The sequence below is a fragment of the Trichechus manatus genome, unplaced genomic scaffold (genome assembly GCF_000243295.1).
Source record: "Trichechus manatus latirostris isolate Lorelei unplaced genomic scaffold, TriManLat1.0 scaffold00077, whole genome shotgun sequence".
Classification (NCBI taxonomy): domain Eukaryota; kingdom Metazoa; phylum Chordata; class Mammalia; order Sirenia; family Trichechidae; genus Trichechus; species Trichechus manatus.
In genome coordinates this window covers 9,900,696-9,928,244 of record NW_004444013.1, presented here as the reverse complement: position 1 = coordinate 9,928,244, position 27,549 = coordinate 9,900,696, and the positions used below count along the sequence as shown (strand labels likewise).

The 27,549-nt window shown below is 49.1% G+C and overlaps 1 protein-coding gene across 1 annotated transcript in view; it reads left to right on the top strand.

Annotated features, from left to right (window-relative positions):
- Nucleotides 1-27,549, top strand: part of LOC101351427 (myosin-16-like) — a 64,324-nt gene that overhangs the window by 10,129 nt on the left and 26,646 nt on the right. The window contains 16 exon segments of the mRNA XM_012556777.1: nucleotides 1,443-1,541; nucleotides 2,903-2,966; nucleotides 3,332-3,430; nucleotides 5,238-5,341; nucleotides 6,348-6,486; nucleotides 7,315-7,583; nucleotides 9,138-9,308; nucleotides 10,769-10,942; nucleotides 12,642-12,768; nucleotides 15,254-15,312; nucleotides 17,222-17,309; nucleotides 17,695-17,812; nucleotides 18,987-19,107; nucleotides 22,683-22,819; nucleotides 24,148-24,229; nucleotides 25,761-25,938. Coding sequence (XP_012412231.1) covers nucleotides 1,443-1,541; nucleotides 2,903-2,966; nucleotides 3,332-3,430; nucleotides 5,238-5,341; nucleotides 6,348-6,486; nucleotides 7,315-7,583; nucleotides 9,138-9,308; nucleotides 10,769-10,942; nucleotides 12,642-12,768; nucleotides 15,254-15,312; nucleotides 17,222-17,309; nucleotides 17,695-17,812; nucleotides 18,987-19,107; nucleotides 22,683-22,819; nucleotides 24,148-24,229; nucleotides 25,761-25,938 — 2,029 coding nt within the window.

Here is a 27,549-nt window from a genome sequence, read left to right as displayed (position 1 = left end):
AAAGTAAAGAGGACTTGAAGCACTTACTGATGAAGATCAAAGACTACAGCCTTCAGTATGGATTACACCTCAACATATAGAAAACAAAAATCCTCACAACTGGACCAATAAGCAACATCATGATAAACGAAGAAAAAATTGAAGTTGTCAGTGATTTCATTTTACCTGGATCCACAATCAATACCCATAAAAGCAGAAGTCAAGAAATCAAACGACCTATTGCATTGGGCAAATCTGCTGCAAAAGACCTCTTTAAAGTGTTAAAAAGCAAAGATGTCACTACGGTGTGCCTGACCCAAGTCATGGTATTTTCAATTGCCTCATGTGCATGCAAAAGCTGGACAATGAATAGGAAGACTTAAGAAGAAGTGATGCATTTGACTTACGGTGTTGGCAAAGAATATTGAGTGTACCATGGACTGCCAGAAGAACAAGCAAATCTGTCTTGGAAGAAGTACAACCAGGATGCCCCTTAGAAGTGAGGATGGCAAGACTTCATCTCACATACTCTGGACATGTTATCAGGAGGGACCAGTCCCTGGAGAAGGACATCGTACTTGGTAAAGAAGAGGGTCAGCAGAAACGAGGAAGACCCTCAACTAGATGGATTGACACAGTGACTGCAACAATGGACTCAAACATAGCAAAGATTGTGAGGGTGGCACAGGACTGGGCAGTGTACATAGGGTTGCTGTTAGTTGGAACCAACTCGACAGCACCTAACAACAACAAACATTTTTCTGTGTGTGTGTGTATGGTGAAAATATAGACAACAACCCTCACCAAAAACTCACTGCTGTCGAGTAGATTCTGACTCATAGTGAACCTGGAGGACAGAGTAGACTGTACCATAGGGTTTCCAAGGCTATAAATCTTTACAGATGCTGACTGCCACATCTTTCTCCCAAAGAGTGGCTGGTGGGTTTGAACCACCAACCTTTTGGTTAGCAGCCGAGCACTTAACCACTAGGCCACCAGATCTCCTTATATACAACAAAGCATAGGCCAGTTCAATAGTTTCTACATGTACAATTCAATGACATTGGTTACACTCTTCATGTTGGGCAACGCTTACCCCTATCTTTTTTCCTAATGTTATATATATTTTATCACAATTTTTTAAAACTAATCTTCGTATATTTTGGCCCAACCATTCTCTTTGTTAATTAAAAAAAAAAAAACACAAGGTTGATGTTCTGCCAGTGTCCCCAGTGTCCCTAGCGCCCCTCCTGATGCTGGGGGACTGCAGAGGGACAAACGTTGTCAGGCAATGGCCGTCCTCCCTGAGGACCCTCCAGCCCTGATTCCCTGTCCTCCCCACGGTCCTTCCCCTGCTAAGTTCCTGGAGCATAAGCCCTTGTCATTTGAAAGCCCCGTCCCTCAGCCCTGGGCTCCCAGCCCACGGCCAACCGGCCATCACCTTCTGTTTCTTTCTGGGTCAGGGGTCCCTGGAGGATCAAATCATCCAGGCGAACCCTGTGCTGGAAGCCTTTGGGAATGCCAAGACCACCAGGAACAACAACTCCTCTCGCTTCATAAGTGTGAGCAACAGCAGCCAGCCGTGACCCCCGGGGTGGCAAGACAGGGACCGAGGCAATTTAAACACTGAGATGGGATGAGGAAAGTCCTGGCGTCTCCTCCCCAGAGATTTCTAGAGTTATCAGCCAGGGTTTAGTCAGCAAACAGCACCCATGTCAATATTTAAGTTGGGGGGCTTTAGTGCAGAGACCTGGTAGCACGGGATGGAGGGGTCAAGAAGTCAAACAGGAGATGGTGAACCAGACAGAGATTTGCAACAGCAAGAAGTCACAGCCACCTCCAGGCTGCAGGGATGGAGGAGAGGTGCTGCCCCCAGGTGGGAGCTGGAGTCACAGAGGGAGCTCAGCATGGCCCAAGATGCCATCCCAGGAGGAGAAATACCCTGGTCTTTCCCTCCCAACTCCCCAGTCTCCTACTGGGAATCCCATTGGCTGAACCCAGTTAGCCGATACGGGAGCCTGGGAAAACAGGGCTGGGGGTGTTGGTCCTTTGGGGAGGAATAGAGGTGAGGGCAAACAGGACCAGCCTAGATAAGAACATAAAAACCAGTTGCTGTTGAGTCAACCCCATGAACGTCAGCGTAGAACTGCTGTCCATAGGGTTTTCAGAACTAGATTGCCAGGCCTTTCTTTTGAAGTGCCTCTAGGTGGACTCAAACCACCAATCTTTTGGTTAGCAGCCGAGCACATTAACCATTTCCATCACCCAGTGACACCACATAGAGACATATTGTTATGTTGTATGTCATCAAGTAGATATCAACTCGTAGTGACCCTACAGGACAGAGTAGAACTGCCCCACAGAGTTTCCTAGGCTAAAACGCCAGATCTTTTCTCCCTCGGAGTAGCTGGTAGGTTCAAACAACTGACCTTTCAGTTAGCAGCCAAACATTTAACCACTGCACTGAGATTCCTACTTTCAGGAGAATCTGTTTGTGGTTCTGCCAAAAGTCAGAGAGAGGAATGAGATACCTCTTTCTAAGGAGAATGTAGAGTGTTCCCCTCCCCCCTAACCTGGCTGGCTGGCCAAAATTCCCACAATGCCTAATCTCTAAACAGAATTCCAAAGGGTTCCAGCCTGCTGCTGAGGGCTCTTCTCCCCCACCAATGTCCCCAAACTATAGGCTACTGCACAGACCCTAGATTTAGTTCTGAGGCCTGTCCATCCCTTTGTCTGCCCATCTACATGGGAAGTCCACATAGAGGTCCACCTACAGTGACATCAGGCCCAGGTCTATCCACCACAGCTTTCTTAGAATTCAGGGGGTCTGCCGATGAGCAACCTGCAGCCAAACCCGGCCACGTATTGCTCTAAAGTTACATTAGTTCTCCCTCATGACCTCTCCCCTCTCCTCCCTGCCCAGGGCAAGTGCATCCGAATCCTCTTTGGAACAACGGGCAAACTGGCTGAAGCTGACATCGAGAGCTGTAAGTCAGGCCCCTGAGGGAGGGGTCTTCCAGGCAGGGCCAGCAACATCATTTGCAAGGCCCAATGCAAAATAAAAACACAGGGCTACTTGTTCAAAAAGCGTTAAGAATGTCCAGATGGCACCAGCGGGGCATTAAACCAAATGTGGGGCCCTCTGAGCACGGACCTGTGGCCCACCCAGGAGGCTGGGCCTGCTCCTGAACTGCTCCCTGAGGCTGTGTGTCTGGAGGATGAGGGAAGAAATGGGTCTGTGACTGGAGATTGCCCTGGACTTCCTGGAGAGGGAAGCGCTGCTCTCCACAGAATCTGCGCTCCAGGTGGGATGGGTCTGCACTTACTGGCATCTCTGCTTGTTCCTCCTCAGATCTCTTAGAGAAATCTCGGGTCTTCTCACAGCAGTCAGCCGAGAGAAGCTACCACATTTTCTACCAGATTCTCTCCAACAAGAAGCCTGAACTTATTGGTAACGATCTTTATGTCTGCCCACCTGTCCCTTAACTCGCTTTTCCTCTCTTTTCAGCAACAAAAGAATTCTCCTTTGCGGAGGGTCTCGTGGGACCCCTGGAGTTATGTGAATGGATCACAGGGAACTTTTTCTGAGTTCTTCTCACACATTTCAACCTCACAACCGTCTTGTGAGACCGAACACCATCATTGGCCATTTCACAGATGGGACTTTGGGAGGGAACGTGAGATGCCTGTGGTTCACGGTGGAGACATGGACCTTGCATGTGGGGTTTTCACAGACCTGTGGCCCTGGGGCCCGATGCTCAGACAGCAGCAGTGGGGTCAGCCCATGACGGCAGTTAGCCCTGGGAGTGTTGTGTTTAGGTGCCATCGAGTCGATGCTGGCTCATAGCAATCCCATGTGACAGAGAAGAACTGCCTCATAGGGTTTTCTTGGCTGTAGTCTTTACAGAAGCAGATCGCTAGGTCTTTCTCCCATGGAGGCGCTGGGTGGGCTCGAACCGTCAACCTTTAGGTTAACAATCAAGTGCTTGACCGTTTGCACCACTAGGGTTACAGTTCTTGCCTATAACGTAGCAACAGGCTCTCCTCTGAGTAGACACGGTCCACACCGGGTGCATAGCTCAGCAAGCTAAGCACACACAGCTGCTCGGCAAGCTGAGCGTACACAGCCTCTCGGCTGGGTTCCCCTGGGCAGGGCCCAACATGCTCAGCTGTCCATGGCAGTCCTGTTCAGGATGTAAGATGGAGAAAGAGATGAAGAATCAGTCTCCCATACATACCTCCTAACCCAGCCTCTGGACTAGGGCACTGGTCACCATCTCCCAGCCCCAGTGGGCTTTCCTTGTGTTGGACATAGTGCGCTTTTTAATTCATGGGTGATATTTTGCAACTGGAGGACTTCACATAAAATCCAGTTTTCTGGCTCCTCGTGGAGTAGCAGAAGATCTGGTAGTCCTGGGTGCGCTCCCCATGGGGCATTAATCAGGGCAGCTAAGTGTTGGCACCCATTTGGATGGAGCACAAGCACTTCTGTTCACCACACTCCCTGCCAAGCCCTGTTGCCTCCCTGATGCTGGAGCAGAGTGGCAGCCACCATATTTATCTTCCTTCTTGCCCTGTAGTTTTTCTCAATTTGTTGTTGTTGTTAGTTGCCGTCAAGTCAATTCTGACTCATGGCAACCCCATGTGTGCAGAGTAGAACTGATCCATAGAGTTTTCAAGGCTGTGACCTTTTGGAAGCAGATTGCCAAGCCTGTCTTCCGAGGTGCCAGTGGAGATGAAATGAAAGGAAAATATTTCTTGTGCCCATGTCTCTTTCAAAAGTGAAAAAAACAAAGACAGCCCAATAGAGGCACACATTTCAAGAACAATCGGAGTGAGCGTATTTCCTTGTGGAAGGGACAACACTCCCATGTGTATCATATACAAGTGATTGTATTGCCCCTTGCAGTCATTATGTTACCTTCTGCCTTAGAGTGTGACCTACTCTTTATGGGAGATAAGGATTCATTTATTCCAAAAATATCTATTGGGCGCCTACTAGGTGCCAGGTACTGGGCCAAGTGACAGAGGACACAGCTGAGTTCCTTCGACCCTCTTGCCCCTCTACTGCTCCTCGTGTAGCCCTGTCCAAGTCCTGCCATGACTCTGGATAATCCAGTCTCATTCGCCTCTATAACCCCCATGGTGCCCACCGTCATGCCTGGCAGGCACATGAGAGGCATTTAGAGATGATAACAATGAAAGAGAAGAAAACCACCTGTCACCAAGCTGTTACGCTACCCTCCTTCTCTCGGCAGAAAGTCTGCTGCTGGTCCCCAACCCCAAGGAGTACCACTGGGTGAGCCAAGGCGTGACCACGGTGGGCAACATGGACGACGGGGAGGAGCTGCAGATCACAGATGTGAGTCGGGAGTGGTGACCAGCAAAAGACGGGAGGAACCACGACAGAAATGCTGGGGCGCTGCACCATGGCCACCAGCTTTGAGGGCCCCTCAAAGTGTCAAGCAGCATCCTAGATTCTTCCTCAGAGATTTCTGGGACTGGAGTTGGTATTTATCCCAAGCCCACTGTGCAAGCAGGGTTTCTGTTTGTTGAACTAGAATTCCATACAGACTTAAAGGGTCATCAACTCCACACAGCTTTTCCTCCTCCCATCCCAGCTAGAAGTGACCTTCTTGTCCCCTCAGGGCCCACTGTACACTCTCTCCCTCTCTTAATGGCACGGAGCACCTGAGACTTCTGTTAGGATAGTTCTAGGCGCTCTCTGTTCTAGGCCCTTTTTCCTCTTTGACAACAGCCTTGATTCCTGATTCATCTGTGTCTTCCTCCTCCCCTACTACCTCTCAGGAAGCCTTAACAATAACAACAAAGGTAATAATAATAATACCAAACCAGTTGCCATTGAGTCAACCCTAACTCATGGCAACCCCTTGTGTATCAGAGTAGAACTGTGCTCCATAGGGTTTTTCATGGCTGATTTTTCGGTAGTAGATTAACAGACCTTTCTTCTGAGGGACCTCTAGATGGACTCAAACCTCCATCCTTTTGGTTAGCAGCTGAGTGCGTTAACCATTTCCAGTACCTAGGGACTCCATTATAATAAGACTTCACATTTATTGAGCCCTTACTATATGTCAAGCACTGTACTAAAAATTTTACACATCATTTTGATTTAATTCTCACAACCACCCATAATCCCCCTTTTGCAGAGAGATTAAATAAATAAAATGGGTATTTTGCAAAGCATCTGCTCTGAGCTCCTTGCAGGAAAACAGGCCTCCCCCTGGTCGGGCTGTGTCTGACGTCCAGAGCCCATGCCTTGCCTAGAGTGGCAGCCACGGCCTCTGCTATGTGGGACAAGAAGCCAGGAGTTTCTCGTTGACTTTCTCCTCCCTGTTGCCTCTTAGGTTGCATTTGACGTGCTGGGCTTCACTGCCGAGGAGAAGATTGGCGTCTGTAAGCTGACCAGGGTGGTCATGCCCTTTGGGAACATGAAGTTCAAGCAGAAGCCCCGAGAGGAGCAAGCTGAAGTGGATACCACCGAGGGTAGGTATCTGGCTGGTCAGAGACGAGGCAGCTGGTGGCAGGGCTTCCCCGTTCTCCAGGGTTTCGTGGACATTTCAGAGACACGCCTTGGGTTCTCAGGTGAAACAGAGGCTGCAAACAGCTCCTTCTTGGCTCCAAGTCCAGACAGCAGTACTCCCTGAGAGGCGAGATAGAGAGCCAGAGACATGGTCTTGGTTTCTGACTCAGTGTCCTAGGGCTGCCATGACAAAATACCACAAAGCGGGTGGCTTTAAAGAACAGAAATTTATTATCTCACAGTTCTGGAGGCTGGAAGTCCAAATTCAAGGTGTTGGTAGGGCCATGTTCTTTCTCTGTCCACTCTAGGGGAAGATCCTTCCTTATCTCTCTCAGCTTCTGTGTTCCTTGGCGTTCCTTGGCTTGTAAATGGTCCTCACATGCTGTTTTCTCCTTATGTGTGACTCTCTTTGTGTCTGTTCTTCCCCTTTGTAAAACACCATTCAGAAGGGATTAGGATTAGGGCTCACTCTACTCCAGTGTAACCTGGTTTGACTTCACGGATAGCAAAAGAAAAACCCTATTTCCAAACAAGGTCACATTTACAGGTACAGGGGTTAGGACTTCAACATATATTTTGGGAGGGGTGTAATTCAGTCCATAACATTTTCTACACCTTGCTTTTCCATTTGACCTTGAGCAAGTGTGGAAACTACCTCAGACCTCTGTTTTCTCACTGGCAAAATGAGGTATCCTCCAGTCTCCTCCTCAGCCACAATAGATGGTGGTAGGTTTTTCCTGAGCATGGTGCCGTCTTTCTTTCATTCATCTGCTTTTTCCATCCCTACTCAGTGGCCAACAAAGTTGCCCATCTCATGGGTCTCATTTCTGGGGCGCTCCAGAAGGGCATCACCAGACCCCAGGTCAAAGTAGGCAATGAGTTTGTACAAAAGGGCCAGAACATGGAGCAGTGCAACAACTCCATTGGGGCTCTGGGCAAGGCCGTCTATGACAAGATGTTCAAGTGGCTGGTGGTCAGGATTAACAAGACCTTGGACACCAAGATGCAGAGGCAGTGCTTCACCGGGGTGCTGGACAATGCCAGCTTTGAGATCTTTGAGGTGTGTCTGGGCTCATGTTTGGTTTCTGTTTTGGGGTGACCATCGTCCTTTTATAAGCTACTTTTCACCGTGGTTTTCTTGTTTCTCACCTTAGGTCTGTGGCAAGCCCATCTCAGCTTGTCACTGGGTCTCTGACTTTTGGACTCCAGAAAGATCCATCTTCATTTCCGTGGCACCAAATTATAAACAATGGTGTAAACATAATGGATAGAACCATGGAGCCAGCCTGTACAAACACAGTTTTTAGGAATTTTGTGAGCCGGTTGATGTCACGTTGACAGTTTGAAATTGGCCGTGGTATGAGTATTAACACCATGGAAATTGGCAAACACTGCAAATCAAAAAAAAAAAAAATTTTTTTTTTTTTTTGAGAGAAAGCTGATTTACCAGCATGTGATGGGTGACCTCCACTTCTTGCTCACAAAAATGGTCTCAGGTCTCATCATAAGACTAGCGTTGCAGGTCAGAAGGATTTTACCTATGTAATTTGGTGACACAATGATTAGGAGTCAGTAGATCTAGTTCTGGTCTCAGGTCGGCAACCAACTAGCTGTGTGGCCTTGGGAAAGTGACTGCCCTTCTCTGAATCTCAGTTTTCTCAACTGTAAAATGAACGGTTTGGAAGAGATGATCTCTAAGGTCCAGTTCAGCTCCACTGTCCCATTATTCTAAGATTTCTACTAGCTGCAGGCAGATATTTTTTAAAAACAGCCTAATTTCTTTCAGGCTTTAAAAGGATAATTTGGATGCTGTATCCAATAGGATCATTTCATTTCACGGGTAGAAGAAGCCTTAGAAAGAGTTTCCAAACCGTAATTCCTGAAGTCCTGGGGAGCCATTGAGGACTAGCAGGGGTGAGGCAAGGGAAGAAGGAGGGCACCCTTGAGCTAACAGTACAGTTACTGGAAATGACAACCAGGGTTTGAATCCCAGCTCAGCCACTTCTAAGCTGTGTGCCTCAGTAATCACTCTTTCCTTGTGAGGTTTTTTAGCACATATTACTCACTTCATGAATGTAGCTGCTGTGATTGCAATGACATCTCCCCTTTCACCTGTTTTTACAGGGGGCCTCAGCATGCAGTTTCATTTGGAGAAAGCTTTTTTTCCCTCTGATTTAAAAAAAATAAATGGCTTGTAAACTCATCAAACCTCTTCATCCTACAAATGAGGATGAGATAAACTAGAGAGGAAAAAAAAAAAAATAGCCCAAAGTCACACAGTGGGTCAGATCCATGAAGCATCGGATGATTTACATCCCTAGGGGGGAAAAATAGTTCTTTCCACAGTGATTTTTGGTAGCCATGGGGTGCTAGAGTCTGGCTGCCTTGGGCCCCAGCATCCCCACCATGTGGGCCAAAGCAGGTGCTTAAACTACTCTGTACCTCAACTAGGGCAGATGCGGGCAGCGGTAACGGATGGTAGATTTTAAGGCAGGTAGGGCAGCACCTGGCACTGGTGGGCCCTGCCAAATTGTCTCGGTGCTAATGGCTCACTCTCTCCCAGGAGAGACCCAGTGTCTGTGCTGACTCGCCTCCTTCTGCCCTCCCGCCGCAGTTCAACATCTTTGAGCAACTGTGCATCAACTTCACCAACGAGAAGCTACAACAGTTCTTCAACCACCACATGTTCGTGCTGGAGCAGGAGGAGTACAAGAGGGAGGGCATCGAATGGGTCTTCATTGACTTTGGCCTTGACCTGCAGGCCTGTATTGACCTCCTGGAAAAGGTAACTTGCTTCTTGAAGGAGCGGCTTGGAGTGAAGCCAAGGCCCTAACCTAGGCACGCCTAAGGGAGCATTTCACTGGGGCCCGTGGCAAGGCAGCACCTGGTATCAGGGCAGTCAGCAACATGGCTGATGAGCTACTTTGGTCTCACCTCTGTCTCCCCCTCTGTAAAATGGGTACAACAGCCACTGCAATGGCCACTGTTGTTTGAGCTTGTATGCTTGAACTCAATGGACAATCACAACCTACCTTATTGGCAGTGGGGGGAGGTACTTTTATTATACTTATTTCACAGATGGGAACATGTCATGTTGATTGAGGCACAGAGAAGGGAAGCCACTTGTCCAAGGTCACACAGCCTGTGAGTGGCACACCCAGGCTCTAACTCAAGTCATTGAATCGTTTTGCTTATAATCACACCACACATACTGTTTTAGCAAATGCCCTAGTTCAAGAATACATACCATTTGATTAAATGCAGGAAGAGAACATTAATCAGACAGTTGAGAAAATGTGAATGAAGTCTGTTCGTAGTGTGGTATCAATGTTAATCTCTTGGCTTTCATTATTACATGATGGCTATGACAGGTGCTAACATTTGGAGAAGCTGGGTGAAGGTATGTGGGAATTCTTTGTACTATTTTTGCAAGCCTGAAATTATCTCAAGATGAAAAGTTAAAAAATAAGAGAAAGAAAGAGTATATCTCATCTCTGAGGCACGTCCTTGGGCCAGTCACAGAGGAGAATCAATCAACAAGGCAGCCAAGAGCCTCCCCTGCAGGCCAGCTGAGCCCCCTGGGAAAGCAGTCTCCCAAACCAGGCCGTGTGAACAGATTCCCGTCCCCGCCGCCCCTGACACCTATAAACATCTCCCCGTCCACCTGTCAGAGCCCAAAATCTCACTGCTGAGCGTTGCGATTAAGCACTGCCTTCTTCCAGAAGTCTTTTCAAATCCACACCCTCCATGGATGGGGGCATAGTAAGTCACTAACATTGTTTATGAGCTCCCCTTTTCCGTCTGAGAAGAGGCCTGGAACAGCACAGCACTGGGTAGCCAGGATGGTCCGTGGGGACAAGGAGGAGCCCGTAAAAGAGAATTCAAAGCAGAGAGGACAGCTGTCATTGATTTCACTGTTGTGCTGAGGGCTGAGCTACTCCACAGCCACTCTTCGGGTGGGATTGGCATTAGGCAAGCCATTGGGCCCCTTCAGGCCTCAGTCTTCCCTTTGAGAAACAATGGGGCCTGTGGGGCTTGATGAATTGTAGCCTCTTTCAAGCGTAGGTGGCCGTGGCATTTGCAGCAGACGTGCCCATGGAGAGCCAGATGCCATTCCCAGAAGTCTGGGACAGCCATATGGGTGCACATTGCACCCCTGCAACCAATCCAACACTGGCATGGTCTCTTGTGGATCCTGCAGCCTCTTCTGATGCCATCCCCTCCTTCTCTTCCCCTCCCTCCTAGCCCATGGGTATTTTCTCCATCTTGGAGGAGCAGAACGTCTTCCCCAAAGCCACGGACGCCACGTTCAAGGCAGTCCTGTATGATAACTGCCTGGGCAAGTCCAGCAACTTCCTCAAGCCCAAGGGGGGCAAGGGGCACGGGGCCCACTTCGAGCTCGTCCACTACACAGGTACTGTAAGTACTAGCCTCGACCTTCTCTGTGGCCATTGACTGCTGTTCAACCACTCTCACAGTTGAGGCTCATCCTGACATGCCCTTCTAGAAGTTTCTTGCTTCCAATTAGCGCTATGACAGTACAGCTGAGGGCACAGCTGACTGAAACAAACTCTGACTCATACTTCCTCGTCAATCCCTCATCTGAGAATGCCAAATCAATCTGGCCAAGGATGCCTGTTGGGAAGCAGTCGGGGGTCTGTGCTGTCCAACCTGGCCCTCCAGGGCCACCCCATTGTCTGTGTTCCCTGGTTTGACAGCTGAACCCCAGCCTTGGCTAGAAGTGATAACACTTGCATAAAGGAAAAAAAAAATTTTCCATGAGCCCATTAATTATTCCCCAATGAAATGATTCATCCCTCTGACAGCCCATGGCCGCCAAACCAACAAGGTGACATCTATGGAGTGGCTTTTTCACTCATGACAAACTTAGACCTTGGGCAAGAGGGGAATTAAGTGCAACCAGAACTCAGGTTCTATTAGAATAATTAATAAGGGAGGCAACTTTTGTTCAGCCAGCTGATAAGAATGTGTATGGCTTCCTTGGGATTTCAACAGTGGCATAAACACAACGCCCCTGTTACCACCAGATTTGTGGAGTTGTCCGTGGGTTTAGCTGCAGGAAGCAACAGCCTCAGGACAGAGCTTTGAGGAAAGCTGCTACTGCATTGAGTAACAGGGCCAAGATTTTGTAATATTACCAACCATAACAATACCAACTACTCACAAAATGGATTTTGCTGATACCTTGAGCAAACAACAGGTTAGGGGCCTAATTACAGTGTCTCTCTCCCTTCCACTCCCCACGCTGAAATTAGAAGAGCTCTGTATGTATAGCAATGGAATATTCAGGATCGAACAGAACCTCCACTTGCAAGAAGGCTCTAAAATAAGGCCCAGGAATGATGAATATCTATTTTCTGCGTAGGAGATGGAAAGCTCAAAGGTTTTGGTGTCCCATCTACTTGCCTTGGGTTCTCTGAACCCAGGTAGAAGGGTCTGAAAGGCTCCTTCCTTCTTGTCCCTCCAGATGGGGCTGCATGACAAAATGGGAAACAGGAATTAGTGGCTATCCAGTTACCCAGACAGGTATAAACCCCATTTCTTGATGGGTGGAGCCCCCTTCCACCAGGCAATGGCCCTACCGTGTTGTGAGAGGGAGTGCGTGCTCCTTAGCAAAGAGAGGAAAATGCCCCTTCAAAGAGTTCTTTATGTAGCTCGGGATTCCACTGTCCATGGCCAGGCACTGACAGTAAGGGCAGGACCTGGAAAATCAGGATACTTGGGTAGAAGAAGATCCAGGGGTCAGGGAGGTTCAGTGTGACCAGCAAAACATCCAAGAGGTAATGACAGGTCGCAGCTCAGGAGAGAGTAACCTGGTTTATGGGCAAAGCTCAGAGATGAGATGTCCCAGGGAGGCCAACTGAAAATGCCTGGGAAAGCAAGGAGCAGCCTCAGGGCCAACAGAGAATGGTGTTCAGGAACACCAAGGATACCAGGTAAGTCATCAGGACAAGAACTATAACCCAAGGAAATGGGGCTCAATATTGGTCCTAGGAGCCCAGAGCATGGTAGAGCTGTAGATGGAGGTCTTAGCTGTGGAACTGGAAAGGGAGAGTTGGGTCCTGAAATTCACCCCTTCATGTTTGCCCCTCTCCAGGTGGGTTACAACATCATGGGCTGGCTGGAGAAGAACAAAGACCCCCTGAATGAAACCGTGGTGGGCTTGTTCCAGAAATCGACCGTCGCGATCCTCGCCCTTCTCTTCAAAGAAGAGCAGGCTCTAAGTATGCCTGATTCCTTGTTGTGTCCAGTCTCCCTCTGCCAATGCTCTTTAGTTGCCAAAATGGAAAGAAGGAAACAAAACTCTCTTATCCTTAAGAGCAGAGAGGGCATTTTTAGTGCTTTGCTCTCTGAAGACCAGTTCCCCAAAGCTTAAGCCTCAAAATTCAACTCATCTCCTTTCCACTAAAATTCAACAAACATCTGTGTTGGGGCAAAGATATAAGATGTGATCACTAGCCTCTAGAAGCTTCCAGTTTGGCAGGAGAAGTACAGCATATTTTAAGTGTATGTGCATATGTTTATACATACCATAGGAGCCCTGGTGGCACAGTGGTTAAAGCACTTGTCTGCTAACCAAGAGGTTGGCAGTTTGAACCCACCAGCTGCTTCACCAGAGAAACATGTAGCAATCTGATTCTGTAAAGATTACAGCCTTGGAAACCCTATGGGGCAATTCTGCTCTGTCCTTGGGGTTGCTATGAGTCAGACTCAACTCGACAGCAGTGGATTTGGTTTTTTGTTTTTGGTTATACATACCATGCCTAGTTGCAAAAGTAAGTAAGATAACTTGAGCTGACATCTACTGAGTAATCCCCAACAAGAACTCTAGGAGTTTCACGAAGAAACAAATGTATGGCTGTTAGAGTAGATAGATGACTGGACTTTCAGTAGGCTGAACAAAGATTTGTTGAATGAATGAATGAGTGACAAGTGGCTTGAGGTAGGCCATGGAAGATATTGCAATAGAGGGCTATGGATGCATTCTGGGAGCTTCCACCAGCTGAATTGGTCACTGGCCCCTAGGTGGAGCAACACTGCTTTAGAAAAATTGACACCAAATGCCCTGTGCTTATTTTCTGCTCTGCGTTCTATGTCTGAGGCAAATCCCAAGCCCAGCCAGCCCTGCATACTACTCAGTAGAAGTCAGCTGGCCCATAGGGAACTGCTCTGGGTGGAAGCCTCCCAGTGGGGGTGCAGCTCAGCAGGCATTACCAATATACCAGCTGCCACTGGATCAATTCTTACTCATGGAGACTTCACAGGTGTCAGAGTTGAACTGTGCTCTAAGTTTTCTTTTCTTTTTCTTTTTTATTGTAGTTTAAATGAAGTTTACATTTCAAGTTAGTCTCTCATACAAAAATTTATACATACATTGTTATGTGACCCTAATTGTTGTCCCCATCCTGTGACAGCATACTCCTTCTTTCCACCCCTGATTCCCCATGTCCATTCAAACAGCTCCTAACCCTCTCTGCCTTCCCATCTCACCTCCGGACAGAAGCTGCCTGTTTAGTCTCTTGCATCTGCTTGAGCTAAGAGACACACTCCTCACGATTATCACTTTTTGTCCCACAGTCCAGTCCAATCCCTGTCTGAAGAGTTGGGCTCGGAAATTATTTTACTTCTGGGCTGATAGAGAATCTGGGGGCCATGCTTTCCAGGGTTCCGCCAGTCTCCATCAGACCATTAAGTCTGGTCTTCTTACTAGAATTTAAGTTCTGCATCCCACCCTTTCCCTGCTCCATCAGGGACTCTCTGTTGTGTTCCCTGTCAGGGTGGTCATTGGTGGTAGCTGGGCACCGTCTAGTTCTTCTGGTCTTAGGCTGATGAAGTCTCTGGTTTATGTGGCCCTTTCCATCTCTTGGGCTAATACTTTCCTTGGGTCTTTGGTGTTCTTCAATCTCCTTTATTCCAGGTGTTTGGGACCAATTGATGCATCTTAGATGGCCACTTGGAAGCTTTTAAGACCCCAGACGCCACTCACCAAAGTAGCATGCAGAACATTTTCTTAATAAGCTTTGTTATGCCAATTGACCTAGATGTCCCCTGAAAGCATGGTCCCCAGACTCCTACCCCTGCTACTCTGTCTCTCAAAGTGTTTGATTGTATTCAGGAAACTTCTTAGCTCTGATTTAGTCCAGTTGTGGTGACTTCCCCTGTAGTGTGTGCTGCCCTTCCCTTCACCTAAGATAATTCTTATCTAGTATCTAGTTAGTAAATAACCCACTCCATAGGTTTTCAATGGCTGATTTTTTGGAAGTCAATCACCAGGTCTTTCTTCCAAGGCACATCTGGGTGGACTAAAGCCACCAACCTTTTGTTAGCAGCTGAGCACATTAACGATTTGCACCACTATAAATCTCCTTGGACCCAGAGCCATCTTACCGCCTACATACACGCTCTCCAGCTGGTCTATGGGCTTTTCCTCCTCCCCAGAAAATGAGAGCAACTTGTCACCAAGGGAGAGCCTTGTGCCAGCCTAAATCACAAGAAGCTGCACACTCTCCAGGAGGCTAAGCACCTCTTTTGACAATCACATCACAGTCAATCCATTTGCCTACTGTCTGCCCAGAACTCATTTTCCTTGTGTGAGGGTCCCACCTCATCTAGTCCCAAGATAAGTCTCTTTAGAACAAGAAAATGCATGTCATTTGGCACAGAGCACTTACTGGGGCTTCCTGCCCTGTCCTTGTCTCTCTTTCTTAGCTGGAAGGAAGAAGCAGAAGAGAGGGTCCTCCTTCATGATAGTCTCCAACTTCTACAGGGTGAGTCGGGCTACCCCAGAGGCCACCCACCTTCTCTTCTGATGGTGTGGTGGCCTGCCTGCCACCACATTGCCAAGGACACGATGATTTCATTCCTCTGCCTGGGATCACCTCTGTAATCTGAGGAGTCTGTTTTCTTCCGAACAGGCCACAGGACTGTAGGGTAGAAAAGACCATTAGAAATGATCCCATCTGACTGTGTTGTTCTTCAGACTGAAACCCAGAGGGTAAAGGAACTTGCCCAGCACAGCAAATCAAAATATTAATGCCTGAGATCTTGTGCCCCAGAGTTGGCTGGTAGGTCTTGGGGACTTGTCAAAACGTCCACAAATTTGGGCGTGACTGAAAACGTGTTGTGAAGAAGTGCAGCCACAGACGAAGTGTTGCAAGAAGAGAGATTTCAGCACTTTCCGAGGGCAAGGCTGCCCCAAGGCAGAGTGGGCCCACTGCACTGGAGGCACGCAAATAGAGGAGGATGAATCATCCATTAGGAAAGTCCATTAGGGAGGTTAACAATGGGTGGAATTTGTCCACACAGCACTATGCTTCCTTCTAGTAATGAGGTTCTACAATGAGTCAGCCCTGGGCCCCATTTCTTATAGATTATGTCATCTTGGGCAAGTTACTGGATTTTGAGAGCAGTACTATCCAATAATACTTCCTGCAAGCTTGTGAGTGGGCATCTAAGATACATCTATTAGTTCCATCCCATCCAAAGCAAAGGAAATGAAGAAAACCAAAGACACAAGGAAAATATGAACCCAAAGGACTAAAGGACCACATGAACCAGAGACTCCACCAGCCTGAGACGAGAAAAACTAGATGGTGCCAGGCTACCACCAGTGACTGCTCTGTCAGGGATCACAACAGAGTCCTGGACAGAGTGGGAGAAATATGTAGAACAGAATTCAAATGCATGTAAAAAGATCAGGCTTACGGGTCTGACAGAGACTGGAGGAACTCCCGAAACTGTGGCCTCCGGCCACTCTGCTAACCCAGGACTGAAACCATTCCCGAAGCCTACTTTTCAGACAAAGATTAGACTGGCCTATAAAACAAAAAAATAACACACGTGGGGAACATGTTTCTTTGTTTAATCGAATATATGGGGCCAAATGCGCAAAATCTGTCCAAAAGCAAGACAAGAAGGCAGGAAGGGACAGGAACTGGATGAATGGACACAGGGAACACCGAGTGGGAAGGGGGGCATGCTGTCACATTGTGGGTATTACAACCAATATCACAAAACAATATGTGTATAAATTTTTGAATAAGAAATTAATTTGAGCTAAAAATTAAACCTAAAGCACAATAATAAATAAGTGGCAGGAAACCAGCTCAGTATGGACAGAGCTGGGGAATCACTAACATGGTAGCCTTTAAGAACCTAGACTTTTGTCTGTAGGGCTGTGTGACAGCTGGCAGCAGGAGGGCAAATACCTAAGTCCTAACCCAGACAGAATCCTGGCCAAGAACAAAGAGTGGTTACCTACCTTGCAGCAGGACTTTCCGCCTGCCTGGAAGAGAGGGCACCTGGAGTGTGGACTGAAAATGAATTCAAAATGGGAACTAAAAATGAGGGATGGCGTGGGGTGATGCAACTCAGGTAGAGACATGGGGGCTGCTGCAAGCACCCTGGACCCATTAAAATGATAAACGGTAAGATTCCAGAAGCAAAAAAAAAAAAAAAACTTTCTGCAATAATGATCCACTCTCTGCCATCCAGTATGCAGCCACTAGACACGTGTGGCTATTGAGCCCTTGAAAAGTGGCCCGTGTCATTGAAGAACTGAATTTTAAATTTAATTTAATAAATTAAATTTTAAATAAATGACCTCTTCTGAGCGTGGTGTCCTGCAACGCCAATGCTGAGCTTTACTCACTCACTCTCTTTCTCCTCCACCCCCAGGAGCAGCTGAACAAGCTGATGACCACCCTCCACAGCACGTCTCCCCACTTTGTCCGCTGTATTGTCCCCCATGAGTTCAAGCAATCAGGTGCATCGCAGGGAAGGGTCTCCCTGCTGGAAATCCTCGGGATCTGCAAAGTTAGTGTTTGTTCTGAAAATTGAGTCCACCTCTAATCACCAGGGCTGATGGGGGTAAAACAGGGCACTGAGAGGATCCCCAACAATGGATCACCCGAAAATAGTGCTCTAGCTGCTTTGTAAAACAGAGGGGTGCCCTCCCAGCCAGAAGTCACACTCAGAAGAGCCCTCGGGCTTTGGCTGAATTGTGGGAGACCTGGGATTCCAGGAGACAGCAATGGGAAGAGACTGGGGTGGATGACGTGGATGGTCAATTCAGCCCCCTTGAGTGGCCAGGAGTGGCCTGTACCATCCCAGGGTAGTTACTGTCCATCCTGTGCCCTCACTTTTGGCAGGCGTGGTGGATGCCCACCTCATCATGCACCAGCTGGCTTGCAACAGTGTCTTGGAGGGCATCTGTATTTGCAGGAAGGGCTTCCCCAACAGGCTGCAGTACCCAGAGTTCAAACAGAGGTGAGTGGGGTCTTCCTGAGGCCTTGAGTGCCCTTTTCAGTTTTCTATGGTACTGACTAGTCTATAAATAGAAAGTCCCATCGTAGCAGACACTATGGGTGCCGTATCAATACTGCCCCAAGCTACTCCTTTAGTATACGTTGACCTAACTTTCAGCCGACAGCACCTAGATTTGTTTGCTTTCTCTGGTTGCTGGAGCCTGCTTTGCCCCCCATTTGGCAGGCTGGAGGTGCCAGAAAGTAATGCCTCCCCACGAGCAGCTCTCAACCAATGACTGAGGAGAGATGGTATACAAGTACTTCAGCTCCCTCACCATGCTGGTGGGCATGTGCTCGTAAATGTTTAACAATAGGCTCTCTAGGTTTTGTTGGTGTTGTTTGTGTTCAAGCTCTGATTTGTAGTGTCTGCCTATTTCCATGGTATAAATACTCCCACCATGGCTGATTTCAAGCTACCAGTGTGACGTCACTGAATGTGGAGTTAGAAAGAGGTGCCCACAATCAGCTCTTGTAAGCCTGTGTGAGCTGGCTCTAGTATGTGACTGCTCAAGTGGTCCCCAGAAGGACTGCATTCCCATTGTGAATAGCAGCTTGATAACATGGCTTTTATTGACTTCCCTGCCCCACTTCCTCCCTCTGCCACCTCCCAAGTAAACTACTTGCACTTGAATCCTTGTCTCAGGGTCTACTTCTTACCCAAACTAAGACCCCCACCATAGGGATTGTCTTACTTCTGTCTTCCCTACTTGCTAGGACCTTAGATTGATGGAGCAGAAAGGGTCACTAAAGGCCATCTTGTCCAAAGCCCTCTGAAGTCCCTAATGGGCAAAGAACTTGTCCAAGATCACAAAGGGGGCTGCTTTGTCAGGGAAAGAAGCAGTTCTCCTATGCCTGGACCATGCTCTCTCCTCTACCCCAAGCTCTATCATGAAGGAAAGGACTGTGGTTTCTTCACTTCTAGGAACACTCCGTCTGTGATCCCCCAACTACACCAACGTTCACTCCCAAACTGTAGCCCTTGCCCCAAAGCCTCCTGTTGGTCCCACCCCACCTGCCTGGAGCATCTGTAAAATAAGCCTAACACTTGTCTCAAAGACCGTCTCATGGTGTGAACGGGCTTCAAGTGCTGCTGGCTTGGCTGTGATGATGACTGCTGGCTGTTTCTCTCCCACCAGGTACCAAGTGCTGAACCCCAATGTGATTCCTCAGGGCTTTGCGGACAACAAGAAGGCCTCAGAGCTACTGCTCAAGGCCATTGACCTGGATGTGAACGAATACAAAATTTGACATACCAAGGTAGGGTCTTCCAGGGGGTGTTCCTTCCTTATACCCACTCAGTCTTGTCCCAAGAAGGTGGCTTCAGACTGTGACTCCCAACTCAGCCATTGACCAGATGCCCGCCTTGGGCAAGTCCCTCAGCTGCTAGGAGACTTCGTTTCCTCCTCTGAAAAATCTGAGCTGATAATATCAATTGCATGGGATTCGGGGTGATTAGTAGTAACGTGTGAGAACCCAACTTAGAACAGAGTGGTACTTAGCAAATGGTAGACTATTTCTTTTTTTATTATTTTTTTATTGTGCTTTAGGTGAAAGTTTACAGCTTAAGTTAGTTTCTCATACAAAAATTTATACATACATTGTTATGTGACCCTAGTTGCTCTCCCTATAATGTGACAGCACACTCTGCCTTTCCACGCCAGATTTCCTGTGTCCATTCAACCAGCTCCTGTCCCTTTCTGCCTTCTCATCCCATTTCCAGACAGGAGCTGCCCATTTAGTCTCATGTATCTACTTGAACTAAGAAGCATACTCTTCACGTATCACTTTATGTTTTATAGTCCAGTCTAATCTTTGTCTGAAGAGTTGGCTTCGGGAATGGTTTTAGTTCTGCGTTAACAGAGAGTCTGGGAGCCATGTCTTCTGGGGTTCCTCCAGTCTCAGTCAGACCATTAAGTCTGGTCTTTTTATGTACATTTGAGTTCTGCACCCCACTTTTCTCCTGCTCCGTCAGGGACTCGGTGTTGTGTTCCCTGTCAGGGCGGTCATTGGTGGAAGCCGGGCATCATGGTAGACTATTTCTTAGTACTGTTGCTGTTAGCTGCCATTGAGTCGGACCCAACTCAGTGACCCCATGCACAACAGAACAAAAAGCTGCCTGGTCCTACACCATCCCCATGATTGGCTGTGGATCAGACCATTGTAATCCATAGGGTTTTCACTGGCTGATTTTCAGAAGTAGATCACCAGGCCTTTCTTCCTAGTCCATCTTAGTCTGGAAGTTACTCTGAAACCTATTCAGCATTATAGCAACACACAAGCCTCCACTGAGGGACAGGTGGTGGCTGCACATGAAGTGCATTGGCCAGGAATTGAACACAAGTCTCCTGCATGGAAGTCAAGAATTCTGCCACTGGAGCACCACTGCCCCTTAGTACTGTATGAGCCCCAAAGTTCGCAGAATAAAAAGAGCCAATCGGAATCAAGGTCTGGATTTGACCCAGCATGGCAGTAGGTACATGGGAGGGGCTGCGGGATGAAGTCACCGTAATCCCAGCCCAGCCACACAGCGAGCCCGCCCTAGCTGGCCAGTGAGTCGGGGCTGACTCACATGGAGGGACTGTCTGACCCTGACTCACAAGGCCTGGCTGCTCTCTGCTTCTATCCCATTTTCTGGCCCTGTAGAGTCCTGTTGGGGTGGTGAGGGTCAGCTAAGCCAGTGGTGTAGGTATCCATCTGCCACTGCACTCCAGTGTAACAGCCAGGGTCACACAGGAGGAGCACTGGCTTTACCTCTGTGTAGCCTGGAGCAATAACCTCTCCGAGCCTAGTGTGAGCCAGGCAGACACCATCTACACGGCCTGTTGTGGGGTGGTGCTCGTGAAAGCCCCCCGTGTGTGTGCACCCAACGCAGCTGGTGACTCACGCAACGCAGCTGGTGACTTACTGAGCACATACTGCATGCCAGACAGGGTTCTAGGCTCTGGGGATATGACAGTGACCAGGAGTCCCTAGCTCCCTAGGGCTTGCTTTGTACCACTCTAGGTTTGCACAATTGTGATACCACTCTAGAATCTGCCAGAACTGTTCACTTTGGCTTCCTTCACAATGAAGACATGCTGCCTGTGGCTCAACTGACTTATGGGGAACGCTTCAGGTTTTGTCACAGAGTCACGGAATACTTGAACTGGAAAGAACCTCAGAGACCAGTTGGCCCCTCTTTTCCCCACCTCACATTTGACATATGAGAAACTTAAGGGAACCCAGAGAGGGGATGGAGGTGACACACCCTGTTTCACAGAATGAGGGAGGACAAAGCTGGGGCCAGACACCACTGTTGCTGGTCATGGGCCCCATATCTGACACAGCCGTTGCCTGGGGAGAATGAACTGCATCCCGCTATTGCTCAAGGTGCAGCAGCTCAGGTCCAGGTGACAGCCTAGGATGCTAGGGCAGCTTGGCACCCACAGGGCCAGGTGGACTCTGGCAGCAGGGGCAGGACAGAGAACGGGCTGCCTGCAAACTGTGTCCCTCCTACCCCGGCTGCTGGCTCATGTGGTCCCCTCACCACCCACATGCTCCCCTTGCGCTCGTCAAAGACCAAACCTAACCCCAATGCATTTTGAAATAGCAAGAAGTACTTTATGAAATCAAGCCTGTATTTGTTTCCTGGGACTTCCATAACCAAGTTCCAGTGCTTTATAAATCCATTGCTGTTGAGTTGATTCGGACTCAAGGTGACCCCTTGTGTGTCCAAGTAGAATTATGTTCCATAGGGTTTCCAGTGGCTGATGTTTTGGAAGTAGATCGCAAGACCTTTCTTCCAGGGTGCCTCTGGGTGGATTTGAACTGCAAACCTATCGGTTAGTAGCCAAGTGCTTAACCACTTGTGCCACCCATGGGCTTGGGTGGTTTATTGTTTCACGGTTCTAGAGGCGAGGAGTCCAAATTCAAGGTGTTGGCAGGCCTGTGTTCTCTCTGAAGGCTCTAGGGGAAGATACTACTTGTCTCTCTTGGCTTCTGGTAACCCCAGGTGTTCCTTGGCTTGCAGCTGAACATAACTGCAATCTCTGGCTCCCTCTGTCTGTCTGTCTGTCCTCTTCGATAAGGATACCACTCCGTTTGGATTAGAACCTGCCCTACACCAGTATGGAGTCCTGGTGGTGCCGTGGTTAAAAGTTTGGCTAATAACCAAAAGGTCAGCAGTTCAAATCCACCAGCTGCTCCTTGGAAACCCTATGGGGGCAGTTCAACTCTGTCCTGTAGGGTCGCTATGAATCAGAATCAACTCGTCAGCAATGGGTTTGGTTTGGGTTTTTCTACTCCGGTATGAGTACACTCTTTGCCAGCCTGGCTGCCTGGCATTCACCATAACAAAGACGATTTTAATGATAGATGACATGTTACTTAGAGCTTTGCTGGTTACAGATGTACTTTTCCATCCATTATCTCATTTAATCCCTATAGCAACCCTCTGAGCAAGGGACCAGCAACCCATTTCACAGACGAGAAGCTGAAGCTTTAGGATGTATCCCAGCTAGTCAGTGCAAAGCCAGGACCTGACTCTGGGAGAATCCAACATGCACCCAGGCAAGAAGAAACAGATGCTGAGGCTGGCCGCGGGCCTGCTGTTAGAGGTGGGCAGATGAGGCCAGCTATTTCCGAGGAGCCTCAAGCATCTGCAGCAGACGGGGCTTTTAACTTTTGTGTGTGCTTTAGGTGAAAGTTTACAGAGCAAATTAGTTTCTCATTCAACAGGACTTTTAACTTTTAAGGACCCTTCTGACCCTCTAGGTCTTTGATTTAACCCCCCTGCCCTATGGCTGCCGTGGCGTAAAAGCTGGGCTTTCTTAGCCAGGTGTCTCTCCCCCAAGGTGTTCTTCCAAGCGGGCATTCTGGCCAAGCTTGAGGACATGCGGGACGAGCGTCTGGCCAAGATCATGACCACATTGCAGTGCCGCCTCCGAGGCTTCCTCATGAGGGTCGAGTTCAAGAAGATGCTGGAAAGAAGGTCGCCCTCACTGACACCAACAGGGAAGGGCCACTGAAGCCACCCAGAATGACCGGGCACCACACACACACAGTGGTCAACTCCATTAGCCACATGGCGTGGTGGGATGAGAGGTGGACGTCAATGTCTTTGCTAGCCCAAAGGACACTGTTTGGGGACCAACAAATAATCTTTCTTTTTACAGACTCAGACGGAGGGACCTTTACGGTTCACAAGCTGCTTTCACAGCCTTCCCCTTCCTTGATCCTTAGAAGGAAGCTGTGAGAGGGCCGTGGTAGGCCTGGTACCCCATTTTACAGACGAGGAAACTGAGGTCAGAGGGGTTAAGGGACTGGGCCAATTTCTTGTAGGAGTCAGGATTGTTGTTGTGTGCATCGAGTCGATTCTGACTCATAACAACCCCATGTGACAGAGTAGAACTGCCCCATAGGCTGTAATCTTTACAGAGGAGCCCTGGTGGTGCAGCAGTTAAGAAATCGACTGCTAACCAAAAGGTTGGCAGTTCAAATCCACCAGCCGCCCCTTGGAAACCCTGTGGGGCAGTTCTACTCTATCCTATAGGGTTGCTATGAGAATGGTTTTGGGTTTTTTAATTTTTACAGAAGCAGACCACCACAACTGTCTCCTGTGGAGCCGCTGGTGGATTCAAACCACCAACTTTTCCATTAGCAGCTGAACACTTAGCCATTTGCACTACCAGGGCTTCTGGTGATTAGGACTCAGGAATTCTCGCTCCAAATACCTGCCCTTAGAATCCAGCCATTTCCTAAGATGATAATTAAAAAACAGCTCGGTCCATCCCTGCTGGCTGTGGGCAGAAGACTGGGGAGGCTGGCAGTATCATTTCCCATGTTGTATAACCATCATCTCAAACAGAAACTCAGTAGTCCTCAAGCAATAATGCTCCATTGCCTCCTCTCCCCGCCCCGTAACCACCAATAAATTGTCCCTACGCACTTGCCTAATCTATATATTTCATATAAGTGGGTTCATACAATACTTGTCCTTTTGGGTCCGGTTTATTTCCCTCTGGATAATGTTTTCAAGGTTTATCCAGGACGTGGCATGTATCAGGACTTCATTCCTCTTTATGGTTGAGTACTACTCCGTTGCACGGATAGACTACTTTTTGTTTCTCCATTAATCTGTTGATGAACCTTTAGGTTGTTTCTACCTTGTGAATATCGGGAACAGTGCTGCAGTGAACATTGGTCTACACGTATCCGTTTGAGTTACCGCTTTCAAATCTTTTGGGTATACACCTAGGAGTGGACCTGCTGAGTTGATACCTTCATTTTAACCCACGCAACCGCTGGTTCTTTTTGCAGAATTGGCCTGAGAGTCATCCAGGGGAATGTACGCAAGTTCCTGCAGCTGCGTTTCTGGGGCTGGTGGAAGCTCTTCAATAAGGTGAGGGCCGAGGGGCCGGGCCAGCTGCCTGGGAGCTGGGGTCCTCGGTTCTGGGTGGAGGCACCTCATGAGGCTAGGAGGCCACAGGAATAGACTGAAAATGAGGACACTTTGGAGACAAGATGCAGGAGTCTAGCTACCACCCAGACAGGCTAATTCCTCCCTAAGATAAATCATGATGCGTCTTCCCCACCTTCCACCTCATCTCTCAAAATAAAATCCATTTAGGATGGAGAGAGCTTCCCTATCCCCCTCCAAAAAAAAAGTGGGCTTGGTTATCGGCCCCTTGCACCTGGGCACGTTGAGACATTTCAACTCCTCCCATGAGTCATCAGGCTGGAGGGCGCTCCAGAAATCACGGGTTTGGCCTCTCAGGTTCTTCTGAGACAGTAGTGAGGTCAGTGTGAGTCAGCCAGTGGAGGGGCTGTGGGCACCCCAAGCAACCTGGTGCTGTTGTACAATGCAGGAGGCCAGGAGCCACCTACTCCATGCAGGTTAGACCACACTTGGGTACTGGCATCCTGCTCTGTGGCCATCACTAAACGGGAACGGGCCCTGGACAAGGCTCCTGGTGGTGCAAACAGTTTGTACTTGTTGACTTGACAGCAACACGGCAATGGCTACCAACCTAAAGGTTGGTGGTTCGAACCCACCCGGCAGTGCCCTCCTGGGAAAAGAATCCATTGACTCAGGAAATATTCACAGACAGCCTGTCCTGCCCCCTCTGCCGGGTGCTGTCAGGACATAGACAGGCAGGAGGGAGACCTTGAGGAGCCTGCAGCCCAGAAGGGTGGAACAATACAGGCAACAGGACCTCATCGCCCAGGCGCTCAGAGGCAGGTGAGAGGTGCCAGATGCACTCAGTGGTCCAGGCAGATGCTGCGGGTACAGACCAGGGGCCACTGCTCCCAATGGGAGCCAAAGAAGGCCTAGCCCTGCAGAGATGGGGCAGCAGGGGCCAAGGCCAGAGGCAGGAAGTAGCCATTGAGTCAGGGCAGAGGGCAAGGCCTCATCACAGAAGGCCAGGCTGAGAGTTGGGACTTCATGTTGCAGAGAAGATGAAAAAAGAGAGGAGGAGGAAAAGGAAAGGGAAAGGAAAGAGAGGGGAGGAGAGGAGAGAAGAGAGGAATCAGTAAGGGTGAAAAGGAAGGAAACCAAAGCCAGAGAATTTAGCCAGGCCTCCTGGTGCATACATACCGAATGGAGTGGATGTGAGGCTTGGGCGCACCTAGATGCTGAGGACACCTCAGCTCATGTCTCTCAGGCTCCAAGCGCATCCTAAGAATTGGTCCTAAGTAAGATGGCCCTTCTGCATGGAGGGTAGGGATGCTCTACAGAAAGGAGCTCGGCCTGTCGGCATCTGTGTGGAGAGATTCCAACCTCCCAGCTACAGCAAGAGCTGGTGTCCACCGGGACGGGGGTGTGAACTCACAGCTGCAGAGCCCGAGGCAGAGACCTCATGCCCCACCACCTGGCTCCCTGGGAAAGAAAGCCCCCCTCCTAACTCCTCAATGATGTTGCTTGTCGCCAGGTCAAGCCGCTCCTGCATGTGGCTCGGCAAGAGGAGGAGACGAAGGCCGAGGAGGAGGAGCTGAGGGTGGCCATGTCCAAGACGCAGGAATTGATGAGTAAGGTCAAGGACCTGGAGGAGGAAACAGCCACGCTTAGCCAGGAGAAGAATGACCTCACCATCCAGCTGCAGGCTGTACGTGGGGTCCCCCAAGGGAGGGTAGGGGCTAGGGGACATTGGCAGCTGCCCAGCACCCCAGGGTGGTTGGGAGTCAGGGCCACAGAAGGAAGACAGGAGAGACGGAGGGAGAGGTGAGCTTTTCTGAAAAATCTGTCTGGCCCAACCACTGGGAAATTCCCCAGCCCTTTCTTTCCTTTCATTGCAAAACCACCCTTGAACCAACTATCAGAAAGTCTCCACCGAATTCCTGTTGGCCCACAGCAGCTGGCTGGGTACTCGCAGATACCGTCCGTGTGTCGAGGGATGAGGCTGAGGCAACATGAAGTGGTGGCAAGAGCGCCCCCTGGAGCCAGAGCCCCGCTCTCCGAATGCCTTGCCTTCTGAGCCTCTCTTTTCCTTGCCAGCCAAGTGGGAACCCCATGAGGAAGAACACAGGAAATGGATCACATAGGGTGCCTGACAGGCATTCACCAGGTGCCTCTCACTCCAGCATTCCAGTATGGAAACCTGTGTTCACGGATATGATCCGCTAGGGCTTTCTTGTTCCTTCTCTAATTTGACCCTCCCAACCAACTTATAAGGAACCTGATTTTCACTTGTAACATACAGAGGGAAAAACTCAGCTTGCAGACAGTTAGAGACTTGGTTAAGGTCACAAGCCCACCAGCAGAAAACCCCTGACTGGAAGGGATTCAAGCCTTTTCTGCGCTGCATGGCCAGCTCCTGAGTGCGCCGAGGGTGTCCAGCTCTCGCACTTGTCCTTCCATTTTTCCCAAAGTCACCTCTAATATCATTTCCCTGTAGCCTCTCAATACCTCTGAGACACCACTCGAATCAATATCTGCATTTTATATTGGGGAAGACTGAGGCCGAGTCAGACAACAGTAATAAAATTTACCTTCCATTCCAAGCCACCTCCACGTGTTCCGTCCCTTTTACACCTCACAATGATCATTGCCCTCATTTTAAAGACAAATAATTGATTCTCAGTAAAGTTATGCCACTTAACCAAAAGTTATGCTGCTGGTCCGGTCTTTTGACTCAGCGGCCAGTGCTTTTTTATACCTGACCCCATTTGGGGGAGACCCCAGTGGATACCACACTGGAGAGAGTATCAGATCAGAGCTATGAGGCCCAGGTTGTCCTTCCTCTGCCATTTACTGTCCCTGTGACTTACAACGCACTCCCTCTGGGCTTCCGTCCCCTCCTCTCTGAACAGGAGCAGATAGTAATACCTGCCTTGCTTACTTCACAGGTTGTTGTGAGGAGAAACGCTGTATGCTAAATGGTTCCTTAACACAAAAGGGCTAAAGCAATGGTGTCATTGGGGCAGGTATCCCACCCTCCACTAATGGATGCAAACGTGAGCTTACCCGGGGGGCCAGCAGTTGGGGTGGCGGAGCCCGAACTGACCACAGTGTCCTGCCTGAGCACCCTCGATTTCTCCTGGACCCCTGCTTCCAAAACCTTAATGTGCATCTGGATGCCTCGGGGCTTGTGACATTGCACTTTTGGATGCAGAAAGTCGGGGGCGGAGGAGGGGGGGCTTGAGGTTCTGCATCCTAAGCAGCTCCCAGGTGATGCTGCTGGTCCAGGCACCAGCTCTGAGCAGCGAGGTCTTCCTACACTC